Here is a 27,398-nt window from a genome sequence, read left to right on the forward strand (position 1 = left end):
TCAATGGAGGTCGAGTTAATTGTTGGAGCAGTAGCTTGTTTTGGGTCACTTTGGTGGAGGCCAAGAGGCTGTCTTGGATGCCGCAGACTGTTCTTGAGGGTTGAAGGCATAAGGAATTCTTTCGTGGGGTTAGAACCCTTGGAAAGGGCTACCGTGGCAAGGGATAGGCTTGTTGTAGCAAGCCACAGTCCCTTATACACCTAGAGGTCTACGTTAAGGCTAACAAGGAGGGCGTAAGGACTGGTTGTGACTACTAGGGTATGACAAGCCAACGTGTGGTTTAGGAGTGCTCAAGAAGGGTGGACGTAGCCTTGGGACAAACATTGCAGTTGATGTGTAAGGGTTGGTAGGACTGTCATTGATGCCCTAACTAGTCCATGACCATATTGTGAAGGTTGTCCAAACTGTTGTTAGAATGCCCTCACCAATCCAGCAATGTGGCAATCAGAGAATCCCCTAACAGTGAATTGATGTAAGTACAGCAACATTATATAATAAGATGTGACAGCATTGTAATAAGGTGCAGCCTAAGTCACATGACACGAGGACACGAGACACGGAGGACACGTAAATACGAGTATTCAATACGAAATGCAGCGACCTGGAAACAGGACACGGGGGACACGTTTCATATATATTTAATAAAATATATATATATATATATACCGAAATATAGTTTTTTATCCATATTAAATTGCAGGTTGCAGCTTATCTAATCAAATTAAAATATAATTACTTCTCAAAGTTCATATTCACTTTAAAAAAATAAATAGAATCAAAATTTACTATTTAGAAATTAGAATGTGATATGCTTGGTCTTGATTCTTGAATATTCAATGTTCATTGTTCATGTACAACTTACAAGCACATAAAAAAATAACTAAAGTCTAATCCTATTGATTTCCTCTGCCCCTCTTGCGAGAAAATGACATAGCTTTCCCTTTCCCTCTAGATGTAGATGCTGGTGCTGGTGGAGTTGGCAGTGGAGTTTGCTATGCTCTAGAAGCTAAAGAACTAGAAGTAGGAGCTATAGGAGGTAGACCACGTCCTCTACTGGTGGCAGGGGTAGCCCGGGTAGGTGGTGTCACCTGGAAACATTACAATCTCGCAATCCTGAAATCCTGAAAAACTGATAAGTCTTCTGCATTTTAAATGAAATCTAAAATTCTACTTTCTCCATATGAAATCCAATGAGGCCGGAACCACTCTCAAACATCCTGAGTCATTTCATGGTTATGTTAAAAATTTAAGTAAAAGGATGAAAATGAAGATTAAGGAGAATGTCACTTTTACTTTAAGAATTTAACATTACCATGAATAACATATCAATACTAGGGCCTAGACTTGATCATTAAGCTGCCTCACTCAAAAATTATTTGTTTCTTTAAAAAAAATTGCAGCTTATGCAGGCAATGTTTTCTATCAACGGAATACGCGTTTTCCAGATGCAGGACACGACGAAAACCGGCGAATAAGTTTTACATTTTACAGGGCACAATGAAAAACGTTTTCGACATGTTTTAGGGCCGTTTTCGTGTCTGACACGTAAAATACGGGACACGGGACCTTGGAGGACGTGTCCTGTGACTTAGGGTGCAGCATGTTGAATGTTGCAGCATGATGAAGGGCATAGTGATGAAGTGTATCATAGCATGATGAGTGCAGCACAAATGTAACAAACTGCGGCACAGTGATGATGAAGGCTACAATGAGGTGCAGCAGTATGATGTATTGCAGCAACAGAATTGTGATATACTGCAGTATGCATTGAGTGCATAAAGGGTACATCATAGTGCAGCATGAAGGATGCAGCAGAATGTTGATGAAGTACAACATCATGGGCACATCATGATGATTGGGTGCAGCACAGTGGCAGGTGCAACATGATGATGAGGTGCAGCACAGTGATGTGTGTTGTCTGGTGATGTAGTCACCTTGGAGGATCAGTTGAAGCAGTATGCCTTCACCTGAGTGCAGATCAGCTGCCTCATGTGTCATCTTCTTTGAGAAGATCTCTGCTCTTATTTAGATAAGTCAAAATGTTGACTTCTGATGTATATGTACTATCTCTCTCTCTGTTGAACTATTGAAGAACATATAAGAGGAATTGATCAAGGGTTTCCCCACATTGGGGTTTGTCCCTGGCTGGTGCCACATCTTGTGTCCTCTTGTATTGTCTTGTCTTTTGTGATTTATGTTTATGTTCTATCTGCATTTTACTATCATGCTAAATGTGATTGCTAATCTGGAATTAATATTGAGTTAATGTGAAAAATTGAAGTAAATTGCTCTCAGCATCGAACATACCTAAAATTGACATGCAAAGATGACTTTGATACAGGGGAGGAGGATGCAACAGAGGAGAGCAGTGGTGACCATGATGATGAGTACAATGATGCTAATTTTGATGATGACTATGAGGACTAATGACTCATGAGCCATGAGCTACCTACTGCCTTGAGGCTTGTATACTTGTATTTGTTTTGTATTTGCTATTTCTATTTTCCATTGGCATTGCACTACCTATGTAACACATTTTGATTTTGATGACTTAATGATAAAACTACAGTATTTTTATCTTACTATCTTGTCTTTCTCCTATTGGGTCATTGATGAATTGAATATGTATTATGATTTATCATTTATGTCACAATTTGTTAATTTTAGGTATGTTCTATGCTTAGAGCAATTTATTTCAATTTTCACAGTTAGCTCAATATCTTTTCTAGATTATTAATCACATCAGCATTAAAGTAAACTGCAAATAGAACATAAACATAAATCGCAGAAGACAAGCCAAGACTAGAGGACACAAGATGTGGCGCTAGTGAGGGACAAACACTAATGTGGGGAAACCCTTGATCAATTCTTCTTATATGTTCTTCAATAGTTCAGCAGAGAGAGAGAGATAGTACATTTACAACAGAAGTCAACACTTTGACTTATCTAGATAAGCGCATAGATCATCTCTAAGAAGATACATGAGATCAGTTGAAGACATGTTGCTTCAAATAATTCTCCAAGGTGACTCCTTCACCTATCATTGTGTTGCATTTCGTCATCATGTTGCACCTCACCGTGCTGCACCATGCTACACCCATCATCACTAAGCTGCATCTCATCATTCATCATTAATCATGATTGTACCCATCACTGTACTGCATTATGTGCCATTGTTGCACCATGTTGCCATACTGACCTATGTGTTGGTTGCATCTTGCTTGCTTGTTGTTCGTAGCTTGCTTGTTGTCCCTAGCATGCTTGTTGTCCTTTGCATGCTTGATGTTGCATGCTAGTTGTCCCTTGCATGCTAGTTGTAACATTGCATGCTTGGTGTATTTGCTGCTAAGTACCATACAACTGTCCCAATGTTAGTTAGTTGTCCCTTACATGTTGCTCTCCTTCGGAGACAGATGCTCTGGCTGTTCTGACAGTTTCGGCAATTTCAGTTGTTCCCGGCCATTCCTGCAGTTCCAGCAATTTCGGTTATTCCCAGCAATTCCGAGTTTTCCCGACAGTGCCGGCTTCTGCCCAATGCGTTAGCTTTCCCGGCTGTTCCGGCTGTTCCTGGCAGTTTGGGCTATTCCCAACAATTCCGGCAATTCCGGCTATTCCCAGCAGTTCCGGCAATTCCGGCTATTCCCAGCAGTTCCGGCAATTCCCAACAGTTCCGGCAGTTCCAGCAATTCCAGCTATTCCGGCTATTCCCGGCAATTCCAGCAGTTCCGGATTTTCCCGACGGTTCAGGCAGTTCCCGGCAATTCCAACTTCTGCCCTTTGTGTTAGCTTTCCCCGTTGTTCTGGCAGTTTCGGCTGTTCCCGGCAGTTTTGGCTTTTCCCGACAGTTCTGACTTTTCCTGGCAGTTCCGACAGTTCCCGGCAGTTCCGGCTTCTGCCCTCTGCGTCAGCTTTCCCAACTGTTCCGGCAGTTCCGGCTATTCCCAACATTTCCGATAGTTCGGGCAATTGCGGCTATTCCCGGGAGTTCCAGCAGTTCCCGACAGTTCCAGTAGTTCCATCAATTCCGACTATTTTGATTATTCCTCGCAATTTCGGCTTTTCCCGGCACTTCCGACAGTGCCAGCAGTTCCAGCTTTTCCCGACAGTTTCGACTTCTTCCCTATGGATTAGGGCAGCGTTATCCCTTAGGATCTCTCCTCCTACTAAAACCCAAAGACAAGTAGAGAGGAAGAGATCCCAAGTGTGTTGAAATGACTTGAAAGCCACCTCTATTTATACTAAAACGTTGAGCACAAGTGGGGTTTATTTGGTTGCTGGCCGACCTTGACGAATTGTCCCATAACACAAATAAATTCATATCTCCATGAATATTTATCAGAATTGGATGATCTTTAGATCAATCCTACACCTCTCGATGAGAGGGATCCAAGAAAAAATATCAGCTTCCATTAATAAGATGAGCCACATGAAGTTTGTCCCTAGTTGCCAATTTTAACACAATTGTATTTGTATGCATAATGTTACTTTGTAAAACTTACATCTAGATGAAGATCTATGTTTGAAATCAATGAATTTGTATCATGAATGAGAATTTTTGTAAGAAATATCTAATTTTTAGTGTATATGTGTGTGTGTGTGTGTGTGTGTTTTAATAAAATAATATAACGTATCTGACCATGTCATGTTCTAGGGGGTCAACATGTCTGTATCTGACACTCGAATCCCCGTGTCCCGTATCCCCGTGTCAAGTGACTTAGCCTTGAAAATAGAGGATGTCGTTGAGATGAAGCTTTCCACCATCTTCTAGTTTCAACGAGGTAGGTCCAAGACCTTTGACTGCATTAGTTATTGTTATCTCCAAGTTCCACTGGATGAGATGATAATCCTTTTGATAAAGTTTGAAGTTGTCTACTTTCCACTGTCATATGTCTTGAGGATCCACTATCAATGATCCATGCATTTTCATCATCAAATGTACCTGTAAGTGTTGCTATGAATCCTCCACTTTTGATTCTCCTAGATAGATTGTAGATGATCTTGACACCAAAGCTTCTTGCAACTTTTAAGAGATCTTTAAGGGTCTTGAGTCCCATCTTCAAATAGATTTCCATTGATGAGAGAGATCTTCCTTTTGAGAGTGCTTTCCTTCCTTCAAATGATAGCCAACAAAGTGATCTTCAAATAGTCCTTCCTTCACCTTAGCTCTGATACCATGTTGAGAAATCAATGCATGTAGTTATTAGGGTTTGATTCCTCTTTTCTTGATAATTACTTGTGATATGTGTTGGCTTCATTTACTTCTTTATTATGTTATCTTTCATTAATCAATTACCAAATCGAAAATGCATGAATATTACAAGAACAAGAGACACAAGATGTAGGCACTCAACTAGGGAAAAACCCCTCTTCAAGGGGAAAACCCAATCAACTCTTCTTCAATAATAGAATCAAGTCAAAGTGAGACAATCCAGGACCTTTTGACCAAGACAAAGACTTCCTCCAATCACCAAGTCAGCCCTCCTTCCAAGTAGACAAATCTTGCTTTAGTCAATGATAGTCAACTCGTTTAAAACTGCTTCAATCTGGAATTCGGCCCCTTACAACTCAAAATTTCGGACCTACACTTACTGCAGAAATTCCGGTCCTTGCAACTTGCCCAAAAACCTTAGAAAAACTCGCATTTGTGAGATAGAGATGCCCAAAAACTTCAATTTTGTTCTTCCTTTGATTTGTCCTTCCTTCTCCTTGACTTCACACTCTTTTTCTTCTCTTTCAATTGCAAATCGAACTTGTTGATGATGGATGCCAAATAGGTCAAGCTCTTCCTCTATTTATACTGCTTCCACAGGGTCGAATAGCCCCAATCTAGGTCGACTTCATCAAGGTAGGGCCGACCTGGTGAGTAGGTGACAAATTACTATTTTGACTCAAAAATAATTTTCTTTACATGATACAAAAGCCAAAGAAGGGTCTAATAAATATGACAATGACTCTTGCCCACGGGGTTTTGGATTGACGGTGAATGGGTGTACTGTTAAGGCACTCCTTGCGATAGGTCACTGGTTCAAATCCCCCGTGGGTGCTTACCTACAAAAATATATATATATATATATATATATGACAATGACTCTTATGACCTGTTGATGCCTCTAAAATCATTTCATCAACATCAGGGAAAACTACCCGATCCGGACCTTAAAGTAGCTCCTTTTCCGTTTGGTGTGGTGGCTCCGACTGGATGTAATGGGACCAGTTTCCCTGTGATATATGAGTCGATGGATGATTGGTTTGTAATGGATAACGAGAGTGATAAGTGCTTTATTCTAAAGTGCAAAAAAACATACAAAGATAACTAATCTATCCCAGGAATTCTTCTAACAATGCGATTCTTAATTATTTTTATTGACAAATAAACATGAAGATAACTTATTCATAAATAAAAATATGCATTCATATGATACTTACTTTGTTCAATTAATTGAACAAAGTAATAATTAAAACATTATCGCATTAATCGTAATATATCTAATTGAACAAAGTAATAATTAAAACATTATCGCACTGATCGTAATATATCACTGACATATAAATATGAAAGATGACAACTCAGAAACATTCAAAAGTGACAAGTTAAAGAATTGTTGCAGAAACATATACATGTCAATAATAGCAAAGTTGATAAATGTTAATTCACATAGAAACATAAAGCAAAAAACATAGATAGTAGTACCGTATGCATTTGTATCTCCTCCGATGTGAATCACATTCAAATCCTGCCTTCTAATTTAGGAAAACTTTCATAAGAAGCAAAAGTGCATATCACATAAAAGCCTTCTTTGTCAAAATTCAAAATTCTGGTCCAATCTTTTATAAAAATAAATATATCAGAAGCACAGTAGTGCAACCTCCGATTCAAGTCTTAATACAAAATTGCGGACCCTTTCCAAAAACATGAAAGGGTCTATAAATACTATAAAAATAACAAACTATGAAAGAAATATGCTATGCGCTGGTATAACTAAAATACAAAAAATCTTAGATTTATCTTGAAATAGCAGTACTACTGTCAGTGGAAAAGGTTCATTGTATCGGTTGATCATCTTGTGATCGGAGTTGACAAATGTCAAGCATCGGCTGGACCTCTGGCGGCTGACTCATATGCGAGTGTAACTGAGCTGTGAATGTGGCATCGGCAAGTTCGGGGATCATGTGGTTGATCGCGTTCGTGAGACACTTCATCGCCATTTGCTAACTGTGCGGTTTTACAAGGAAAAACCAAAACGTTTCCCATGTTAGGTTGTGAATGCCTCCAATCAGTTTTTCTCTTTGCATCAATTCCTGTTTCCACTGTTGTTCTAATGATTTTACTTGTGGGAGTTTGCCTGGAGAGCATTCTGTTATTAGATTAGATAAATATAGACTATTGTTGATTAATTCAATTAGATTACTGGTTGTTGATCTGCATCTGGATGTAGCTCTCTCGGCCTTCATTAAATGAGACTCCCATTCGGAAAACAAAATTTTTTTATGTGACTCTTGTATCTTTGGTAGATTGGCAGCGTTTCCCTCTTTCGAATCTTGCCAAGATAGAAAATTCGTTGATCTTTCATCTGCTTTTCCTAACTCAAGCCTTGCATCCACTGATTTTTCAATCATAGATGCTGAGATATCACATAGAGGAATGACCAATGAAATATTGTGACACAGAAAGTCCAACTACCGGGATAAAGCCTTGGTCATCTCGAGGGCCTCAGTTCTGAATTCACCTACCTGGGGATATCCTTTGAATCGCTCTATTTGATCTTTCATTTGGGCGATTTGCTCTTCTTTCGATTTATTCATATGCTTGTTCAATAGTTGTAGTTTGCTCAATGCTTGAGATAACTCCTGCTGCTTATGGATGGCCTGTTCATCAATTCTTTGCTTTTCATTAACCAATTGCTCATTCAACTGCTTATTAAGTTTTCTCTGTTCCGCCAACTGTTGTTCAAGCTGCTCTATTTTTTGTTGTTTTTCTTGTGATTGTGCTTCTAGCTGAATGATCACTTGGTTCTTTTCCTTCAACAAATTACTAACCTCTGATGCCTTATCTATTGTTGCCGCTGTATATGCTCCAGCATATTGAGAAAGTTTTGTTAAATCTTCAGAGGGATTTATTTCCTCCCTCCATACCACATTCATCATTTCCATCTGAGTCAAAAGAGGAGAGTGATCAATTTTCCTCTTTTTCCTTTGCCTTTTGACTACAGCCCTAAGCATAGGGCTGTAGAAGACATCCAGTGGTGGTATCTCTTCTATATGAAAAACAATCTCTTCAGTGGGATTTTCAAGGATAATCTCTATGTCTTTATGAAGCTTGGGTGGGCCGCTTGTTCCTACAATCGGAACTGTGTTGACTACTAATTTCTGCACTATGGACACCTATGGTGTAGTGAATCCTTGGGTATTCTCTGGATTACTGATGATAGAATCAAATTGTTCTCATTCCTTGATTAGTTTAGGGTCAATATTGATGTTTGAATCATGGGGTCCGCTATCTGTTACCTACTTCTGCTCCTATTCTAGTGTCTTCTTCTTTTTAGGAACCTTTTCCATTTCGGGAGCATTCTCAGTAATTTTCTGTTCACTGTGGCCTTGTGGTTCAACCGCTGAGGTTGTAGCTAATAAATCTAAGGGCAGGGTTTCCAATCTCTGAACCCTGATCCTATGAAATTCCTCGAGTCCTTCTGCTCCTAATTTGATTTTGGCCATATGTTTGACCTGGTAGAACATCTCTGCTGAAACAAACAGGTCGTCAAAGTCATCTTTTTCATGATCAAATCTGGCGATTTTAGCCTGAGCAGTCATATTATAGGCAACAGCTCTAGGATCATATTGCCTCTTAGGAATGGTTGCCAGTTTTAACAACTTGATCTTCTCGGCCTCCTTTTCTACATGTTTAAAATCATGCAAAGTAAAAGCACCGCATCGAAGAGGAAATGTTGGCCACATGTACTTGTTGGAATCCCTAATATTTCTGGATGTTCCTTCAACTATTATCTGATATGCTAGTTCCCTAGCCAGGTGTTTATCAGGAATATACAATGGTAGAACGTGAGGGTTGGCGAGGCTGCCGAAAAGCCTAATATAGGTAAATATTTCTTCTCCAAACCAACTACCAATTGTTGTTAAGTCAATTGATGCTTCCTCGGATAACCTCGGAGCAAGCTTATTGAATATGGAGTAATATACAGGAAGGATGAAAGCATGACAAATTCTATACAAATGGTTCTTATAATGGGCTTTCCATAGTTCCTTATGCTAGATGTGGATAGGATTAGGGTCTTGAGGAGTCCATTTCCATCCGAGAATGGGGTATTCAGAATTAAAACAAATGATGTCGAGAATATAGGCACTGAACTAAAAGGGGGGGATGACCCAAGTAGTTACATACCTCTTTCTCCTATATTCTAGTATCTCGATGGTTATTTTGTCATAGAGAATATTTGCCCAATCCATAACAGAACCATGAATTGCAGCTTCCATTAATGGGACCATATCTATAGAGAAATTAGCAGAATCATGGACTCCCCAGAGTCTACACATCATTGCATCAGCATAACAATAAGGAGAGGCTAATGAATCTACAAAGTACATACCCGATGTCTTGTGCTTGTGTTTATTTGGGAAATGTCTCCAGTGCCTGAACGGATTTGATTCAATGTCATTTTCTTTGGTGAATGCCTCCAGAAATGCTTTGTTGTAGCGCTTTTCCGGCTGAGGTAGATGGTACATTTGCCTGAGATCCTCTGGTTTGAATGACCCGAATACTTTTCCATCGGCTGTGGAAAATGTCCTGTCTGTGGTCGCAATTTTTTCAACAATCCATCTGACCACGTCAGTCTATGGCAAAACTTTGGCATGCGCTACTATTCTGTGTAGGTATGAACAGGCCAAATCTTTCAAAGTGCCCTCTAATTTACTTGTGGAATTTGTTGTAGCTTCTTCTTCGAGTTCTTCAGGTTCCTCTGCTTCCAGTAAATTATAGATACTCTCCCAGCTTGCTTTTCCTAAACCGAGACAAGTCGCATCTGATATCAATCCTTTCTTACTCAATTGAGGTTCTTTGACTATAGCAGGGGCCTTGGCTTTCTTTGCTTTCTTTCCCATTTTTTCGGATTCATGAGCTCAAGGTAATTCTGCACATAACAGAGAAATATTTCTGCTGAAAGCTTAATACGAAATGAAAACAGTTAAGGTAATTTGCATATGACAAACCAAATGTAATTAAGTATCACCAAGGGTGAAATCCTCGAAGGATTCACCCTTAACTGCGAAATTTATGCCCACGGGGCTTTGGATTGACGGTGAATGGGTGTGTTGTTAAGGCACTCCTTGCGATAGGTCACCGGTTCAAATCCCCCGTGGGTACTTAGGTTAGTCTAATAAATTAAAAAAAAAAAATTGTGAAATTTATGACCATCATAGCCGCCAATCGTAGTCAATAAATGCAATAACTGCCTGTTAGATTGCGCATATGATTGATGATCTTTTTAAGCGTATCATTAGATTTTCCCAATCAGTGATCAATGAAAAATCACGAATCGCAATCGGGAGATTCAATACTTAAGGTTTAATGTGATAGCCCCAATATCTCTGATTGCGATAAAGGAAAAGTATAATAGGCGGAGGTATATTTTAGCGAATGGTTAGATTCATTACTTTTAAAGATTTATGTTCGCAAACCATACCTTTTAACGAAGTTTCCTTGAAATGGGCGCCTTTATTTATGAATCGCAATCGGGAAATTCGCAATTGCTTTGGCTTTGTGTCATGTGATACCTCCGACTGTCGATTGCGATTACGTTTATCGGATTAGAGCTTTAGCATAGGCCCTTTTGGAATGTATCCTTTTATCCTTGCGATATGCGATCTCTGATCACTTTATCGCATCAGAGATCCTTTTATGATGATTTTTCAAAGGAATATTTCATATTTTATCAAAAGGTTTTGGATAATAATTCTATTACATCGAGCCTTTTGATAAGGGTTTTCATGTGTGATATGATTAATGCCAGGCAAGCAGTTCTATTAAATCACTAATTTTGCTAAGTTTATTAAAAAGGGACCCATTTCTAATTAAAGTTTTTTTTGTAAAAGTTTTTAGAAATGGGGGGTTGTTGTACAGCACAACGTGACCCAAGAGAAACCCTAGAAGCCTACAATGGAGGCTTTGACCTAATAAATAAATAAAATGAGCATTAAACCCATGATTAATAATAATTTTCTTTTTGTTCTTTTTCAATTTTACAATAAATACATAATGACAAAGTACGAGAGCAATTATGAAGACCTTGTGGGAGCCGCTAGCCCTAGAGGGCTTATTTTCTGCAGGAACTGGGGTTTTTTCACAAGTATACCTGATCTGAAGGCCTGGCAAGAGATTTTTTGAGGCTAGAATCAATTTTTGTGGTACATAACTCACTCATCCACTTAATTAAGGGCAGTTACAAGAGTTTGGAAGCCTTTAAGGCCTTAGTCGCAGCCTTAAGAGGCCTTGATAAGCCTAGCCGCAAGGGCTGGAGGTGGTTTTCATTAGTTGCATCTGATCTATTTTGAGTCTAACCTTGTTTGCAGGCCTTGGATAAATATTTGCAAGGGTTTTCAAGTGTTTTTCCATTGCTAGATGGTCATTGTGATTTTCTGAATCAGTAGGGCTTGAAGATTTGAGTTCTTTGTGGCTAATCTCTTGTTTTGCAGTGCTAGTGTTCACTTGGAGAAGGGTTTTAAAGGCTAACCATTCATTGTTACATCATATTTTGCCTTGTTAGGCCTAGCCGCAAGGCCTAAGGCCACTAATCCACCTAGCTGCTAGCTCTAATAGGCATACTAAGCCTGGATGCAAGCTTTTGAGGGCTTCATTCATGTTCACAAGTAGTCTAGGGCTAATACTTTTGTGATTGCAGGTGTGTTTAAGAGTTTTATCACTTAATGGGGCTCAAAACAAATCTTTGAGGGCTTGAAACTTGACATACCATCCATCCAAAGAGGGTCACATGCCAAGGAAGACTAGTCAATCCTAGCCGTGAGGGTTTAAGGCATAGTTTTCATCTGTCATTGGCTAATTCCTGTTGTTGCAGGTGTTCAGAAGGCTACACATCCTTTGTGGTGTCTCAACTTGGCACACTTGATATTGGGACGAGGCCACAAGGCCTCAAGAATTTGCTCTGTCCCTATCCTCACTCTTTCTTCGACTGTCATAAACAATCAGATCTGAAGTCAATCATAACACTGGTGTAATCTATAAGATCTAGTCCTAAAATAGCCTAAAAATACCTAAGAATAGCACACAATAATCATAAGAATTATTTGAGGTGTTCTTGCCTTTTCTTTCATTACATCATTGGTGACAAATCTTGCTGATCTCATTACTACAGCAGTCTGATGTTTTATGACAGTGGCATAATCATCTTATAATAACCTTAAGTAAATCCTAAAACCAATCCTAATAAGCCTAAGAGCCTAAAAGAATTTTACACATTAACTAAAGGCTTAATCACTATTGATCTACCTAGTTTGCAAGTGATTTTTGGGACTGTTTTCATAGTGACAGTGGGCTGATCTGATTGGCATAAGCATTCATTTAAGTCCGGCGCATCTTCCTAATGGTTATTGAATGATACAAGCATTGGTTAAATAATTGCATCAGTCTCTCTTTGATCTTGAGGATAGCTAGCTTGCATTCTAACTCTTGCATTACCTACCGTTGTATTCTTGCATCTTTGCATAGCATCTCATAGTTAGTGTGTTGTATTTGTTTCTTGCATTACTTATCATTGTTACCAATCTCATCCCTACTTGCTTATCTCTATTGGTGCTTGTTGCTATTGTGCTTTAAGAACATTAAAGTTGCTCTTGTTTCTAATTGCTAAGCATAAGAAAACTATAATAAGAACTCTAATTGACACATCGATAAGCTCTAATAAGCACCTTGGATCATGGAGTGTTTGGCATTGTTAATCTTGTTTCATTGAGATAAGTTGTTCTCTAAAAGTGTTTCATAAATCGCTATTGGCATCTTTGTAATCTTGTGCCGAGAAGTAACATTGTGAACATCTTGATTTCAAGTGGTTTGACATTGTCATATTGGAGCATTTTATATATTTGTAATCACTTTGAAGCAATCTTAAAATCATTTGCATCTTCATTCTAGGATTATAAGTGCACATTTAAAATTTACCTTCAAGCATAAGCTTGGTTGTAAAAGAAATAGGACCACCTTCTTCACCCAATTTGAGAAGTCTAGACCCTCATTTGCAGTTGACACAGGTGACCTTGCAGTTCTCTTGTGGGCAATCCCTTGTAGGAACGGAGGCACTTGAGTGGTTAGAAGTCCTGGGTAGGTATCATTAATGAGGCCTTAGCCTCCTTCCCCAGCACTTCTCTCTACAACTTGCGTTTGTGACTAGCTTCGAAATAATTGAGAGGAAGGATTCACTTAGATTAGGCATTTAATTAAAAACAACCAAGATCTTGCATCTCACATTAGACTAGGTCTTGCACTTCATCTAGGATAGATTTGCATCTTGCAGCAACTATTCATCCAGTAACTTAGCATATTGATCTTTGTTGTGCAAGTACTTCTTAATTTCAAGGCACTAGTCTATCATTTATATCTGATTTGGTTGTGCTTAATAGTCTTACTTCTCACATAATTTTAATTCATGTTGTTAGGACATTCAATTGTATCTCTTGAACTTGTTGATTTCCAACAGGATTCTCATTATTCCATCCATAGGGACTACCCTCCTTGGCCAAAATTTAGGAGATACTTTAAATGGAGAGGGCAAGGATCAGAATGACAACCCCCACCCTGAGCATTGTCGCATTGGATGTACAATTCGAGCAACAACAGGTCCTGTTACTTTATCTCAAGCAAAAGAGTATGTGTATGTTGCTCTTGTTGAAGAAAACCTTTCAGTTGCCAAAATTGACTTCAGATATCCTCGACCTAAAGTTGAGCCAAGTCTAAAGCCACTGGTCATGTTGATCCTAGGTTGCATGTTTTTTGCACAAAAATTTGATAAAATGACTAATGAACTCATGCAGGGTCAAATTACCATGATGAATAAATTGACTCTTTCGAATAAGGAAAGAGAATTGTGCCCAAGTTATCCTCCTAAACCTCATTATAGTAATGATTGTTGATTTTTGGGTAGCATCGAATGCGCTCTAGCTACGAATTTTGTGGAGGGGCTAAAACACATGAGATCTCCAAGACCTAGAAATCGTTTGGAGTAATTCCACTCGGATTGTATTTTATTAAACTAATTAATATTTTTAATGGGGTTCCTAAGTCTAAACTTAGGAAAATTAAAATATTAATGGGTATTAATGAAAATATGGGTGAGAAGCTTCTAAGAGACGAGGATCAAGTCTAATTTAATCTTAGCTGTTGATTAGAGATTAGATCACGGTCGTTGATTTCTCAACAGGAAAAGTATAAATGAAGGTTTGGGGTCAGCTAGAGAAGACACACACAGAGATTGAGGAAATCGATTTTTTGAGGTGAGAAGTTCTCATGAGGGAAATATATTGGGGATATCTTGCAGCTGAGGGGCAAGGATAGTTCGGGAATACAGACAGAGAGGCAGAAAGAAACTTGTGGAAGCAGCGCAGTAGCCAGGAGAGCTGACGCTGGGCCAGTCTGAGCCCACGCAACCGTGATGCAGAGCCAGAAGGGCTAGTGTAGAGGGAAGAAGTTGCCTTCCACGCAGAGATTCAGAACTACTGGGAAATGCTGGAATAGTCGGGAAAGCTGATGCAGTGGGCAGAAGAGCTAACGCAAAGCCTCAGAGAGCTCCATGCAGGCCCACGTAGTTATTGCCCTAAAGAAAAAATGCACATGCAAACTGCTGTAATAAAAATGCAAAAAAAATTGAAACAAAATGCTCTTACCTGTTGCTTGAATCACCTCCAAAATGCTCCCAAACCCTTTGCTATTCGCTCTTATGCACCCACAGCAAGAGAGACAGAGAAAAGAGAAGGTGAAATGGCCCAAAATCGGCCTTTATGGGCCGCGCGACACGCAAATCAAGGGGACACATGTCCCAAAATCGGGACACGACAGAGTCGTTCCTCGGACACAACCGAACACGATTGGGGCATGATCGGAGGACACGTGTCCCACCAAATTGTGTCTGATTCCCTCGATTCGGGACACGTAGAGGGTTTAGGACGAATTTGGTTTCTTAGGTGAGCAGTCAGTGGACCCTATGGGAGACATTCAGGATGATGAGTCACCGTTGATGATTCATCGTGAGTAGCGTATGGTGGAGCATGAGTTAGTTGAGGAGGATGATATGCATAGTATGCATCATGAGCCTTTTGTGGAGAGCCAGTTGGGGGCTCATGTTGAGCCCATGATGGAGGAGGATGAGTAGCCATCTTTAGGGCCAGCCATTGATGAGGAGCAGACAACCAATAGGGTGGCAGTATTTGCAAACACTTGTCTTTTGGAGGTGTTGGAGCCTGACACGATAGATTTGCAGGAGGTTGGCACACTGGAGGAGCGTGTAGTTTCTAGTTAGATGAGGGAAGATCTTTTTGAGATGGTGGTGCATCCATTTTTGGGCCAACCCACTGATGAGGTGCAGGTAAGATGCACGGACAATTGGAAAAGTTGCAATACTTTCAGGGAGCATCCCCCTCCAGGAGTACATAGAAAGGGCTTGCAGCACATCTTGCCCACTTTTGCCCATTATAGGGAGAGGAGCATGATTTCTTGGACAGATCTTGTTGATGGACCGAAAAGAGCAGAATGAGTTGAGCATGGAACAACGACAGCATAGTAGACTTGTTCCATACATAGGTGTCTATGCATTCGATTCATTCCAAAAGATAGATTGGTGTACCAAGGGCAAGGCCCATTATATAGAGGTGTTTTATAATAGTGAGTCAGAGGATGGTGTAGAGCAAGAGGATGATGTAGGAGGTGGTTAGTTGCAGACCATTGGAGGTAGTGGAGGAGGAACACCACCCCCACCTGGTGGAGACCTCTTCAAACCCACTAGAGGGGTCATTGCTTCACTGAGGGGAGACCCCAAGTATCTGACACTAAGGACCAGGGGCACAGTGCTAGGACAACGTGTACCAGTTCTGGTGGACTGTGGGGCAAACCACAACTTTACTGATGCTCAGATGGTGGAGAGGAGAGGTATACAGACTGAGAGCTTTGAGGGGTTTTCAGTCCTAGTGTTGGGAGACAGGACTATGCAATGCACCCAGTATGTCCCTAGTCTCACAGTGACTATGGGATGTTATTCTATGATCGGTCATCTCTTTGTGGTCGATGTTCTGGACGCCAACATTGTCATGGGTGTCCAGTGGATCTACTCCTTGGGACGAGTCACTACAGATTGGAAGAAGTTGGAGATGGAGTTCATGGGGCCAGATGGGAAGTTGGTGTTGCTGAGAGGGATGCATTCGTACCCACCACAAATGGTGTCAACGCATCGGATGGAGGTTGATTTACAACATGGAGATATAGAGTGGGCAGTGGAGCTCAGGATTACAGAGGCAGAGCTCAGCCACAGCCGGTACACCTGGACATCCAAGAGATTTTGGATAGGTATCTAGCAGTTTTTGGAGACATTCCTCCAGGCAGGCCACCTTACAGGGGATTTGAGAACACGATCGTGTTAGAGGAGGGTGTGCATACAGTTATGACCATGCCATACCAACATCCCAAGGCTTATCGGGATGAGATTGAGAGTGCCATACACAAGTTGTTGGCCTTGGGGCACATCATGCCTAGTTCGAGTCACATTGCTTCTTCAGTTGTACTGGTGAAGAAGAAGGATGGGACCCTCTGCATGTGTATCGACCATTGGGCCCTGAACAAGAAGACTCTAAAGAACGGTACCTAATTCCACTCATAGATGAGCTGATGGACGAGCTTAGAGGAGCTAAAGACTTCTCTAAGATTGATTTGCACTCAACCTACCACCAAATCAAAGTTCAGGAGTAGAACATCTCGAAGACAGCTTTCAGATGCCATTATGGGCATTTCGAGTTTTTGGTGATGCCCTTTGGGCTAACCAATGCCCCTGCTACTTTCCAGTCTTGCATGACCCACGTGTTCTACAAGCAGCGTCGCAGGTTCATGTTGGTGTTCCTCGATGACATCTTGATCTATAGCAGCACTTGGAAAGAGCACTTGAGGCATTTGGAGGAGGTGCTTCGTATTCTTGAGGAGCAGCAGTTATACGCCAAGGTGCCCAAATGTGAGTTTGGACTGACAAAGATGTTATACCTTGGCTACATCATCGGAGAGGATGGGGAGCGTGTGCGCCAGGAGAAGATCAAGGCCATACTGGATTGGCCTACACCTAGTAGTGTGACTGAGCTACGAGGATTTATGGGAATTTGCACCTATTACAAGAAGTTCATGAAGGGGTTTTTACAGTTGGCAATAGCCCTCATTGATCTAACCAAGAAAGGTGTGTTTGAGTGGATAGATGTAGCACAGGGAGCTTTTGAGCAACTCAAACAGGTGATGAGCAGTTCTCTGGTGTTAGCACTGCCAAATTTTTCACAGTCATTTGTACTGGAGTGTGATGCGTCCAGTGAGGGCATTGGGGTTGTTTTGATGCAGGGTGGGCACCCCATAGCCTTTGAGAGTTGGAAACTCCTTAGTCATGAGAGTATTTGGTGGGCACCCCATAGCCTTTGAGAGTTGGAAACTCCTTAGTCATGAGAGTATTTGGTGGGCAACAGGTTCAGCGTGAAGACTGATCACAACAGTCTTCGGTTCTTTTTGGAGCAGAGAGGCTCAACAAGAGGTAGCAGAAGTGGGTCAGCAAGATCCAGGCCTATGATTTTGACATAGAGAATGTAAAGGGCAAGCAAAATGTGGTGGTTGATGCTTTATCCAGGAGCCCAACGACATTAACCCTTATGAGTATTTGCCAGGATTGGAGGGCGCAGTTGTTGGTGGAGTACTCTAAGGACAGGCAAGCTTGTGAGATCTTAGATGGCACCTATGCAGATGACCGGTTCTGTGTGATGAATGAGGTGATCTACTATAAGAACCAGATCTATTTGGTACATGGTTCGCAGTTGAGGGAGAAGATGATGCAGGTTGCGCATGACTCCCCACTAGTAGAACATCAGGGGCTCCTCAAGACATATCGAGCTATATGAGAGCGTTTCTTGTGGAGGGGCCTCAAGGGGGATGTTTTGAGGCAAGTATAGGAGTGCGGTACTTGTCAGAGGAACAAGGGAGAGCAGACACACCCTGCAGCATTACTGCAGCGTCTTCCCATACCTGAGAGGAAATGGGAGAGTATATCAATGGATAGGAGAGTATATCAAAGGAAAGTGGGGGCCACCCCAAGAGGAATACACAACCCTCGGGAAAAAGCATACTTGTGGAGAGAGAGAGAGAGGAAAAAGGGTCGACATATGGGGCCCACAAGGAGAGAGAAAGCTCAATGATAAATAGGAGGAGAAGATATCATTTGGGAGCTTATTGAGCCAAATCTATGAAGTGTTTAGCACCGAGATTTCCAAGGGGAGATCTCACCTCCTTTTTCAGTGGACTTCAAGTGCCACCCTACGGGAGCCATTGGCACACTTGAGTTGTTGTGAGAGACATTACAGGGGAATTCGAATTGTATTTGGAGTAGATTGGGCACAGAAAAGGGACCACGTACTGTTGAGGAGAGATAGTTTAGAACAGAGGTGGTTTTGGGCTTTTGGGGGCACAGTACCTTGGCATCTTGCAACATTTTTGTAGTGGTTTGGTGGGCTGATCAAGTGGCCATTCTTCAAGCCGAATTATTCTTTCCTAGGAATGCGCAAAAGGAGCTTCTATGGGCCTGCGCAGTCACTTGAGGAGAACACATGTGGGGTGAGGCTTGCATGGGGATTTGGGGTTGAGTTTTGCTAGGGGATATAAGGAGAATTGTTGGAGAGTTTGATCAACATTTTTGGAAGGCTTTGGTAGCAGAATTCCTGGTGGTGCGAATTACCAAGCTGAAGGAGGAGCTCGCTCTAATTGGGGGTAATTTCGGAAGTTTGGAACTAGGACCAACCCTTTTTGGGTCTTTGTGGGTTTAGTGAGGGGAGCCCAATGCTAATTTTGAAAAAAAAAATATGAGCACTATAGAGGGGCCAAATCCCAGTTCTTTACCAGCCAGTAGTAGCAGATTTACAGGGCTAGCGCAAGCGTTGGAGGTGTTGAAGAATCTAGGGCAAGTGGGATTAATGTGATTCTTCTAGACTTGATAACAATTTGTGAAGTGATTTTGTAAATTATCTTAGCTTGATCTTCTTCTTATCATTAGTGTGTGTGTTTGCTTCATCAAACTGCTACCAAAACAAAGAGACAAGAACACCAGATGTTTGGTTTTTTGCCAGGGCCAAAATCTCTCCCTCTTGGAGAGGAAAACCCACACAAAATTCTTCTTATAGAGATTCTAATTAACGACTACCAAGACCATGACCCTTGACCTATCAAGCCACTCCAAGACCAAGACACCAATATTCTTCTTACTGCTAAGATCATAATCATCATTACTATTTTACCAATATCATTATTGTTGCACCTTGACTGCTCATTGAGATCACCATTGTGCCTTTACTGAGATCATCTCTGCACCTTCATCATGATCACCATCATAACAACGAGGTCCATATGTATGTATTCATGAGAGCTGCACCGAGAACTTTTACATGATCAAGACTTTGTAACTATGTCTTCAACATATCCATGACAGAGACTGAGATCATGATTGCGTCCAGATTATATGTCAAGTTAATGCATGTCACTGTGGGATTATACCAAAACATGTCACTGCGAGATTGAGAGTGCTACTATAGGATCATCGAAGTCCTCTTCATCACAATTAAGTCGAGACTGTAACAGTACCGAGATAGTATTCTGAGAGTGTAAATATGCCGAGACAGTGACTGCAACTAGGGTGCCAAGGTAGTGGTACTCATCCGAAAAATACACAAGCTGCATTATGGACAGACTTCGATATTACCTTCCTGTGGCATACGAAACCCTTCCTGTAACTGCCATCTGAAACTTCAGAGGGATGCAAGTTCTACTTTTGTTCTTTTGTGAAGACCCTAGTCGCATATATATAGTGGTCAGCTTATGCATTTGAGCTAACATGACAGTGTGAACCGTTGTGTCTTTTTATTGAGCCGACATGATTGTACTTGTTAATTCATTTGCAGGCCGACATGACTGTTCTTGTTAATTCATTTTGCTTGTTGCCTTCTTCAAGGGGATGGTGCTTGTCTTGGAGGGCTTTTATCTAGACACTAGGTTGACTCATTTACATTACATATAAGCTCAAGAAGAGCATGACATTGACTCTTTGAGTTTCCTAAACCTAAGAAATGAGCAAGAAACTCATTCTTACAAAAAATAATATTTCTTTTTCTTGACGAGTACAAAGATCAAAATTACATTTGTAAATTCCGAACCTAGTTACACTTTCTTCAACGCGGTACCATTTATCATCCCGGCAGAACATTCTATCACCTGGGACTTGTCTAGCTTGCTTTTGGAAGCCCAGGTGCACCTACTCCATACATTTTGTACTCTCCTTTATATATTAATAAAATGGCTCAGCTTTGTGCAGTTTTTGGGCAATTTTCTGGATGTCTAATTGCATGCTAAATTTTTATGTTTGCATATGGTGTATTTGCTTGAATAACATTGTTAATTCCTAATAGGAAGATTACATATTTACATGTTGTAATTTTGCTTATTAAAACTCTAGCTTATAACAGCAAAGTGTAATTACTAGATTGTATGTGTTTGGTAACCTATTTAAGCCTCTTTAGCAATTACTAAGCCCTATGGATCTAGCCACAGGGTCCTTTGAACTTGCTATCTTGGAATTGTACCTTAACTCACCCAAAACCTTAATCATTTATCCTTGGTTGAATCTTGTGGTAGAAACCTTAGGGGGTAAATAGCTTAAGTCCATTTGAGTTACTTAATCCCTAAGATCTACTCTACGGAATCCTCCCTTGTGGGGATTGTATTCGACATAGAATAGCAAAGGAATAGTTGTTAAGGTGACAGCGGTAACTAAATCCATTATTGCTCTCAATCTAGATTTCTTAGTGAAGCTTTGCACTAAGGTGCTATATTTTGCAGTAACAGGTGCCATAGTGATATCGCTACATTGGAGGAGGTAAACCCTCTTTGTTACGTTGTTTTATAGAGAAGGAATCTTGCTCTATAATTTCATGAAAATAAAAGCATGGTTTGATCTCTTTAGGCCAAGAACATGCTCAAATTGATTTGGAAGTGGTGCAATTCTTGAAGACCCTTCGATTCATAAAGTTTATGATACTTGGCTTGCTAAATATAGAACTCTTTGGATCTTATTTTGATAGCCCAATTTTTCTTTTAGGTCTTTTGAAGAATCATCCCCTTGAGGTTGCATATCGACCTAATATCCCAACCAAAGGAAGGCATTGATCTTACCTTTCACCCACCATCCAAAAAATCTTCAAAGATTATTTATGTTTTCTAAGCTCACTCTTGCTCCCACTCTATACCACAAAGATTGAACTTAAGTAACCATAGGGAAGCTCCCAAGGCTAGATTACACTTAGTCTAAAGAGAGAAAGGAAAGGCTACTAAGGTGAAAATGGGTAGGTTGCGTAAGTTTCCCTAGGTGATACAAACCCAAATTTAAAAGCACTCAACCATTTATCCTACATTTTTGCATGCGCATTCAATCCACAGCAATTGCATTTATACAAATAATGAGGAATTGCTTGAACCATGACAGAATGGTTTGTATCCTCCATTCCTAGAAAACATCAAACCTAATCCCTTGAAAATCTATATTGTCCCTAAAACTACTCAACTCCTCCAACTATAAGCTTATTTAATATATTTGTTACATTACATGATATATCAAAGAAACCATTTAGCATTTCATCCCTATGTAGTTTATTCTAGAGAGCTCTAGATCATATTACACTTAGGGAAATAACAATTTAAATCATGTTCCTACATCACTTGGGGTCTCACAACTTTTGGTTAGGGAAATTTTGAGCTAGGTAAGAAGTTGAGAGGTAACACAAGACGTGTGTGTGTGTGTTTGTGTGTGATCTTTAAAAGAATAATTCTAACTCATAAAATGATCTTTAAAAAAGGCCACTCATAAATGTCAAAAAACGCACACAACAAGACGAATGTGTGTGTGCTTGTACACAGTATTTTGTCATGAATGCTTACATAGTATTTTGTCATGAATGCTTTAAAGAAAAAAGGAATCTTACCAATTGTCCAATATGTTGTCCAAGCTTAATATAGATTCCACCGTTTTGGAAACATAATTGTTGAAGTCTATTCGCACATCGAAGGTGTACTTCATGTTTTGCCCTTGTTCTCTCAATGCTTCCTTCCGGCAATCCCCATAATGAATATTCATAATCTAAAGATACATGATAGTAAAAATTAGAAAAGGTTGAATGTGATTTCAAAGATGATATTAATGTTTATAATATCTCCTACTTGAGAATTCCTACAAGTTTAGAGATTTAAGATATATTCATTAGCAAACTAACTATAAAACTAATGAAGACCACCAAAAAATCGAGTGGAGATACTACATAAAGAACTAAATGTGCAAGAGGCATAGAAAATATTCAATTGAGAAAGCTTGAAAATAGTCCTATTATAAACAATAATATTGAGGCCTTGAAATTATGGTTAGGAAATCTAGAAACTCATTTAACAAATAATGGGTAACAAAGGAATTTGCTATAAAATGAATCCAAAAATGTTTATACAAGTTATATTAAAGCTTGTTTGTCAAGCTGTGGTTTAGTGGAAACTTGAAATGATTATTGTGGTGAAGACCCAAGTTTAGATTCTAGTCGATATGCTCCTCCCTTGTATCGGGTTCATTGGTTCGGCTATTATTTTAGCCTTCGGGCATTTCGGTTAGGTCCACTTGTTAACTAGGGCTGATTATATAGTTTTGTGTACTTGTCTATATTCATGTGAGTGGTGTCAGAGAAAACTAATGTAATTTGTCCTAGCTTAGTACGAGCAACCTCACCCACAACTACGACAATTGCATATGGTGGGGCTGAGATTTTCTAGATTTACCACCTAAATACAAAGAAAGGTGGCTCCCCTTTTAAAAAGGATATATTAAAGATTGTACTAAACAACCAATACAAAGTAAAATATTTTAAGTATTAAATCTTAATACTTTGTTCAATCCCAACAATGGAATATTTACATGCTTGGAATCAAAAAAAGCAAAATTAATAACTCAGTAGAATGTAGAGATAAAACCCAGACTAATGAGTAACCAAGGTCTAGGAACATAATTGCAATATTCAACAAGGAAGAATAAAGATAATTTTTTCATTCCTTTATTTATGCATTCAAATGAGGGTTATACAAAACATTGCAAGTCACCTTAACGCTTCCTTTGAGGCCAATTTATGTGTATGGATGGAGTATATGTTGTTCAATAACACACTATCTCCTGGGTTCTGTTGACCACTAAAGTTTCGCCTAAAAAAAATTGACAACTCCATGCCTAAGAATATGGCAAGGGCTTCATGTACCATTAGAGTTCATATATCATCAGAGTTTTTTAACTCTATCTTCTTCTTCTCATCGATTTCTATATTGTACTCGGATTCTGCAACCCTACGGAGATATTGTATAAATGTCGCTAGCATGATGAATAAAGCTATGTAACAAACCTAGGATGTTGAGACTCGATCAGCAAGCGAGTACACCTTGAAGTGTTTTTTTTACTTGGTTAATTATTCCTACTTTTCAGCGGCGAATAATTTTCTAAGTATTTTCACTCATTGCATTACCCCAAAGTCGGGGTGACGGCTTGAAGATTATGCCTTAAGTCCAACTTTGTGTCTAGGGTCAATGTATATTACCTTCTAGGCTATCTCTAAAATCTCACGGAATTTGACTAGGTCTAAGTAAAAACAATTAATAATTAAAAATTTCCCTCAAAACGGGATTTTTTATTTATTTTGTATATATTGATGTAAATAAGTGGTCTTAAGAAATGTCTAGAGCGTGTGACTACTCAAAATTCATTCTCAAAGACCTAGCATTGTCCTAGAACCAACTTTGAGGGTCAAAAAACGACTTATAGTCCTTCAAAAGCTTATTTTTCTAATGTCAATGGCAAAAATGAGGAAAAAACTAAAATAAGTCAAATTTTGACATAGCAAACTCTAGTGAAAGTCAAAGGTGATGTGGCAACCATGTGGGGCCCACCACAGGAAGCACAAGTCAAAGTCAAAGTTCCAAGTGGCAAGTCAAATGGTCCAACGATGAGTTCATGAGGCAACGAAAAAGTTTGAAGTAACTTTGATTTAGTTTAAAACTAAGTTGCACAAAACAAGGAAACGGGTACGAGTTTCCGAAACGGGAAGCGATACGAAACGTGATCTCCCCAAATTTTGGAAACGGGGAAACGCGAATATATATATATATGTGCAATCAAAAAGCATAAATGATACATTATAATTTATTACATTTAAACATTAAGATTTAATTTACATCACATTTACTCATGAATGATCACATAATGAAAATAAAAATATCTGAATATCCAAAAGCAACCTCTATTATATATCCAAATCTCAAAATCAGCCTTTATTTATAGTAATATATGAGGCTGCAAGTACAATAAAGACTATAAGGCTGCAAGAGAGAGATCCAAATCAGTATTTTCTGCATCCACATCCCATTCTTTAGAAGGACCACTATTGTATTGGGAGTCTCTTCCTACATAGTCGAATGACCTTAGTGCTCTTGATTAAATACAAGTTTCATACCCTAGAACCCTACATGATCTTGATTATTGGGAGTTTCCCCTGCATAGAGGGCTTGGTTCTCTTGATTAAATACAAGTTCTATACCCTAGTACATGATAAAATCCAATGGAAACATTGCAATCCCCCCAATCCTGAAATCCTGAAAAACAGATAAGTCTGCTGGATTTTGAGTGAGATCTAAAATTCTACTTTCTCCATATGAAATCCAATGAGGGCGAAACCACTCTCAAACATCCTGAGTCATTTCATGGTAATGTTAAAAATTTAAGTAAAAGGATGAAAATGAAAAATAAAGGAAAATATCACTTTTACTTTAAGAATTTAACATTACCATGAACTGCATATCAACACTAGGGCAAAAATTCACTTTTATAACTTTAGACACGCATCTAGAAGCAATTAGAAGTTACTAACATACCCTAAAAATAAATTAAAAAAAAAACACAAGTTAATGAGGAAACGTGGGTTGTATGGCCGTGAAACGCGTTTCCGGCCATACTGGCCACGTTTCTGTTTCGGGAAATGTGGCAGTACGGCTGGAAACGCGTTTCACAACCGTACCAAACGTGTTTCCGCTTTTCGTACCAGTTTCCGTACGGAAACGGACCTTTGTACTATGTTTCCTGCAACATAGGTTTAAAATCAAATGTTATGGCATATTGTATAAAGGTAATACAAGTGAGTGGGGAATGGACCCCACCTCACTCCCCATCTAATCTACGTATAAAGCACTTGAGGAAATACGTTGGCCCAGTCAATGTCAAAGTAGTTGTCTCATGCATTCTGCCAGCAAAGAAACTCCTCTCAATGATCAACTAAAACAATACGCAACACATTTTTTGCAAATTTTTGGATATCAGTTTTAGTGGTGGAGACAGCCCTGACACATGGGACAGAACATGTCCCCCACTCATTGGAACATATTGCAGTTAACTCCAGTCAGCCACCAACAAAGTAGATACACAGCCAGGCAAGTGAAAGTTTCAACGCACATGCCGAATCAGAAAATCAATGCAAATATGATATTGGTTTGGTGAGAGATTGGTGGATATTGGTCTCCACATACTCCATTATTCCATACACTTGTACGTTGATTACTCCTGGAAGCTTCCACGTAGTTTACACAGCAGTCCACGAAGAGCATGTACAACAGTTTGTTGGCTTCTTTATCAGAGGTGTGACACTTTGGTTCTTGATTGGGATTCGTTGGGAATTGGCTCCCCCATCCACCTACCATTAATCACACATGGAAGCCCACCACAAATGTGCACTTGAAAAAGGAGATACGTTGATCCTCAAGTGAAATATGTACCACCTAGCAAGGACTTTCACACTAGCAGTTCGATTTTCTTTGATGCCACCTACAACAGTCAAGTAGCCACTTGGAAATTTGTTTGAGCATTGAGATCTTCAGCATTGCTACACTTGTCATTTGATCTTTCACTGGGATTTGCTCCCATAGTTCTATAAATTGAGCCATTGGGCCTTCATTTGGTATTCAGGTTATGAGCCATTGGGCTCAAAGAAACTCTGTCATTTTGTACACTTGCATTTTGCTAATAAAAACGAAGACTTTGGGGAAATTTTGGTGGTATTCACTTGGCACTTTAAACTGATTTTTTTTCCATACTATTGTTATTGTGCTTCAATTACTTATATATTTGAATGTTGTTAGCTTCTATTGCCATATATTTTGGATTGACATGTGCAAGCTATCTTGCACATATCCTTGATTTTAGAGTAGTATTCTACGAGTGAAATTGCCAATTGATTTTTGGAGGAATCTTTGGTCTATTTCATCCATTGTGTTGCTCTAATTCATTTTGCAAGCTAATATGCCTTCAAGTGTGTAGTTCTATTTGAATTGTGTGTAGGAATCCATTTAGACATAGTCTCACATAGATCAACTCACTCTCAGATTCAAGGTTGCTCAAGACCCATAAACTTTCACTTCAAGGCTTTCATCTAAAGAGAAGCAAGAGAGGAGTTCTTTTTCCCATTATCTACTTGAATCATTTATAAATTCAAATTTCATGCTTCTTTTGATCTAGAGTTTTCAAAGATTACATAAGCTAATTAAGAGCAATTTTCTAAACTAGACAGGTATGGGATTTACTCCCATCACTTGGTTTGGTTTCTTGTATATCATTATGTACTATAATTTGTCTTTTTTGCATGATCTCTCCACTAACATCCCTTTTGTTTTGCAGCCCATAGTTGGAGCCTTTCACAACTCATCTTGTGACAAGTCTTGAGGAGATAATTTTTTTTGAACTTCTAACTAGTGTTTGCAGGACCTCCCACACTTTTGGAGATCAATTTCAAGAAGGTCGTGAGCACTTGAGGGAAGTTGCAAATAGCTAGATTGTGGGCCCTTTGAGGTTGATTTCTTTCTTATAATTTCCAGATTTTGAGAATTTTTACAGTGGCTATTGAGGTTGTCAAGTTTCACAAGGAGACTCTAGCTTCTAAAGCTCCTATTTTGTAAAATTTTATCCTTTATGTTTTGGGCAGCCTTCTAAAAGGCCTTCTCCTCATTATAACATTTAATAAAAGTTCCATATTTTCTTGTTGGAGCTTGGGAT

At 39.6% G+C, this 27,398-nt stretch overlaps 1 protein-coding gene across 3 annotated transcripts in view; it reads right to left on the minus strand.

The window, feature by feature from the left end:
* The window catches only part of ATH9 (ABC2 homolog 9), a 274,795-nt gene that overhangs the window by 190,865 nt on the left and 56,532 nt on the right, over nt 1-27,398 (minus strand). For 2 of the 3 annotated variants that reach the window (XM_089439644.1, XM_089439643.1), the window contains exon 2: nt 22,264-22,418. The exons of the other annotated variant lie outside the window; for it this stretch is intronic. In XM_089439644.1, the coding sequence (XP_089295770.1) occupies nt 22,264-22,418 (155 nt within the window). The remainder of the gene's footprint in view (nt 1-22,263; nt 22,419-27,398) is intronic. 3 annotated transcript variants of the gene reach the window in all.

The sequence above is a fragment of the Pinus tabuliformis genome, chromosome 9 (assembly GCF_031772625.1).
Source record: "Pinus tabuliformis cultivar Carrire ecotype Pingquan chromosome 9, CPIR1, whole genome shotgun sequence".
NCBI lineage: Eukaryota > Viridiplantae > Streptophyta > Pinopsida > Pinales > Pinaceae > Pinus > Pinus tabuliformis.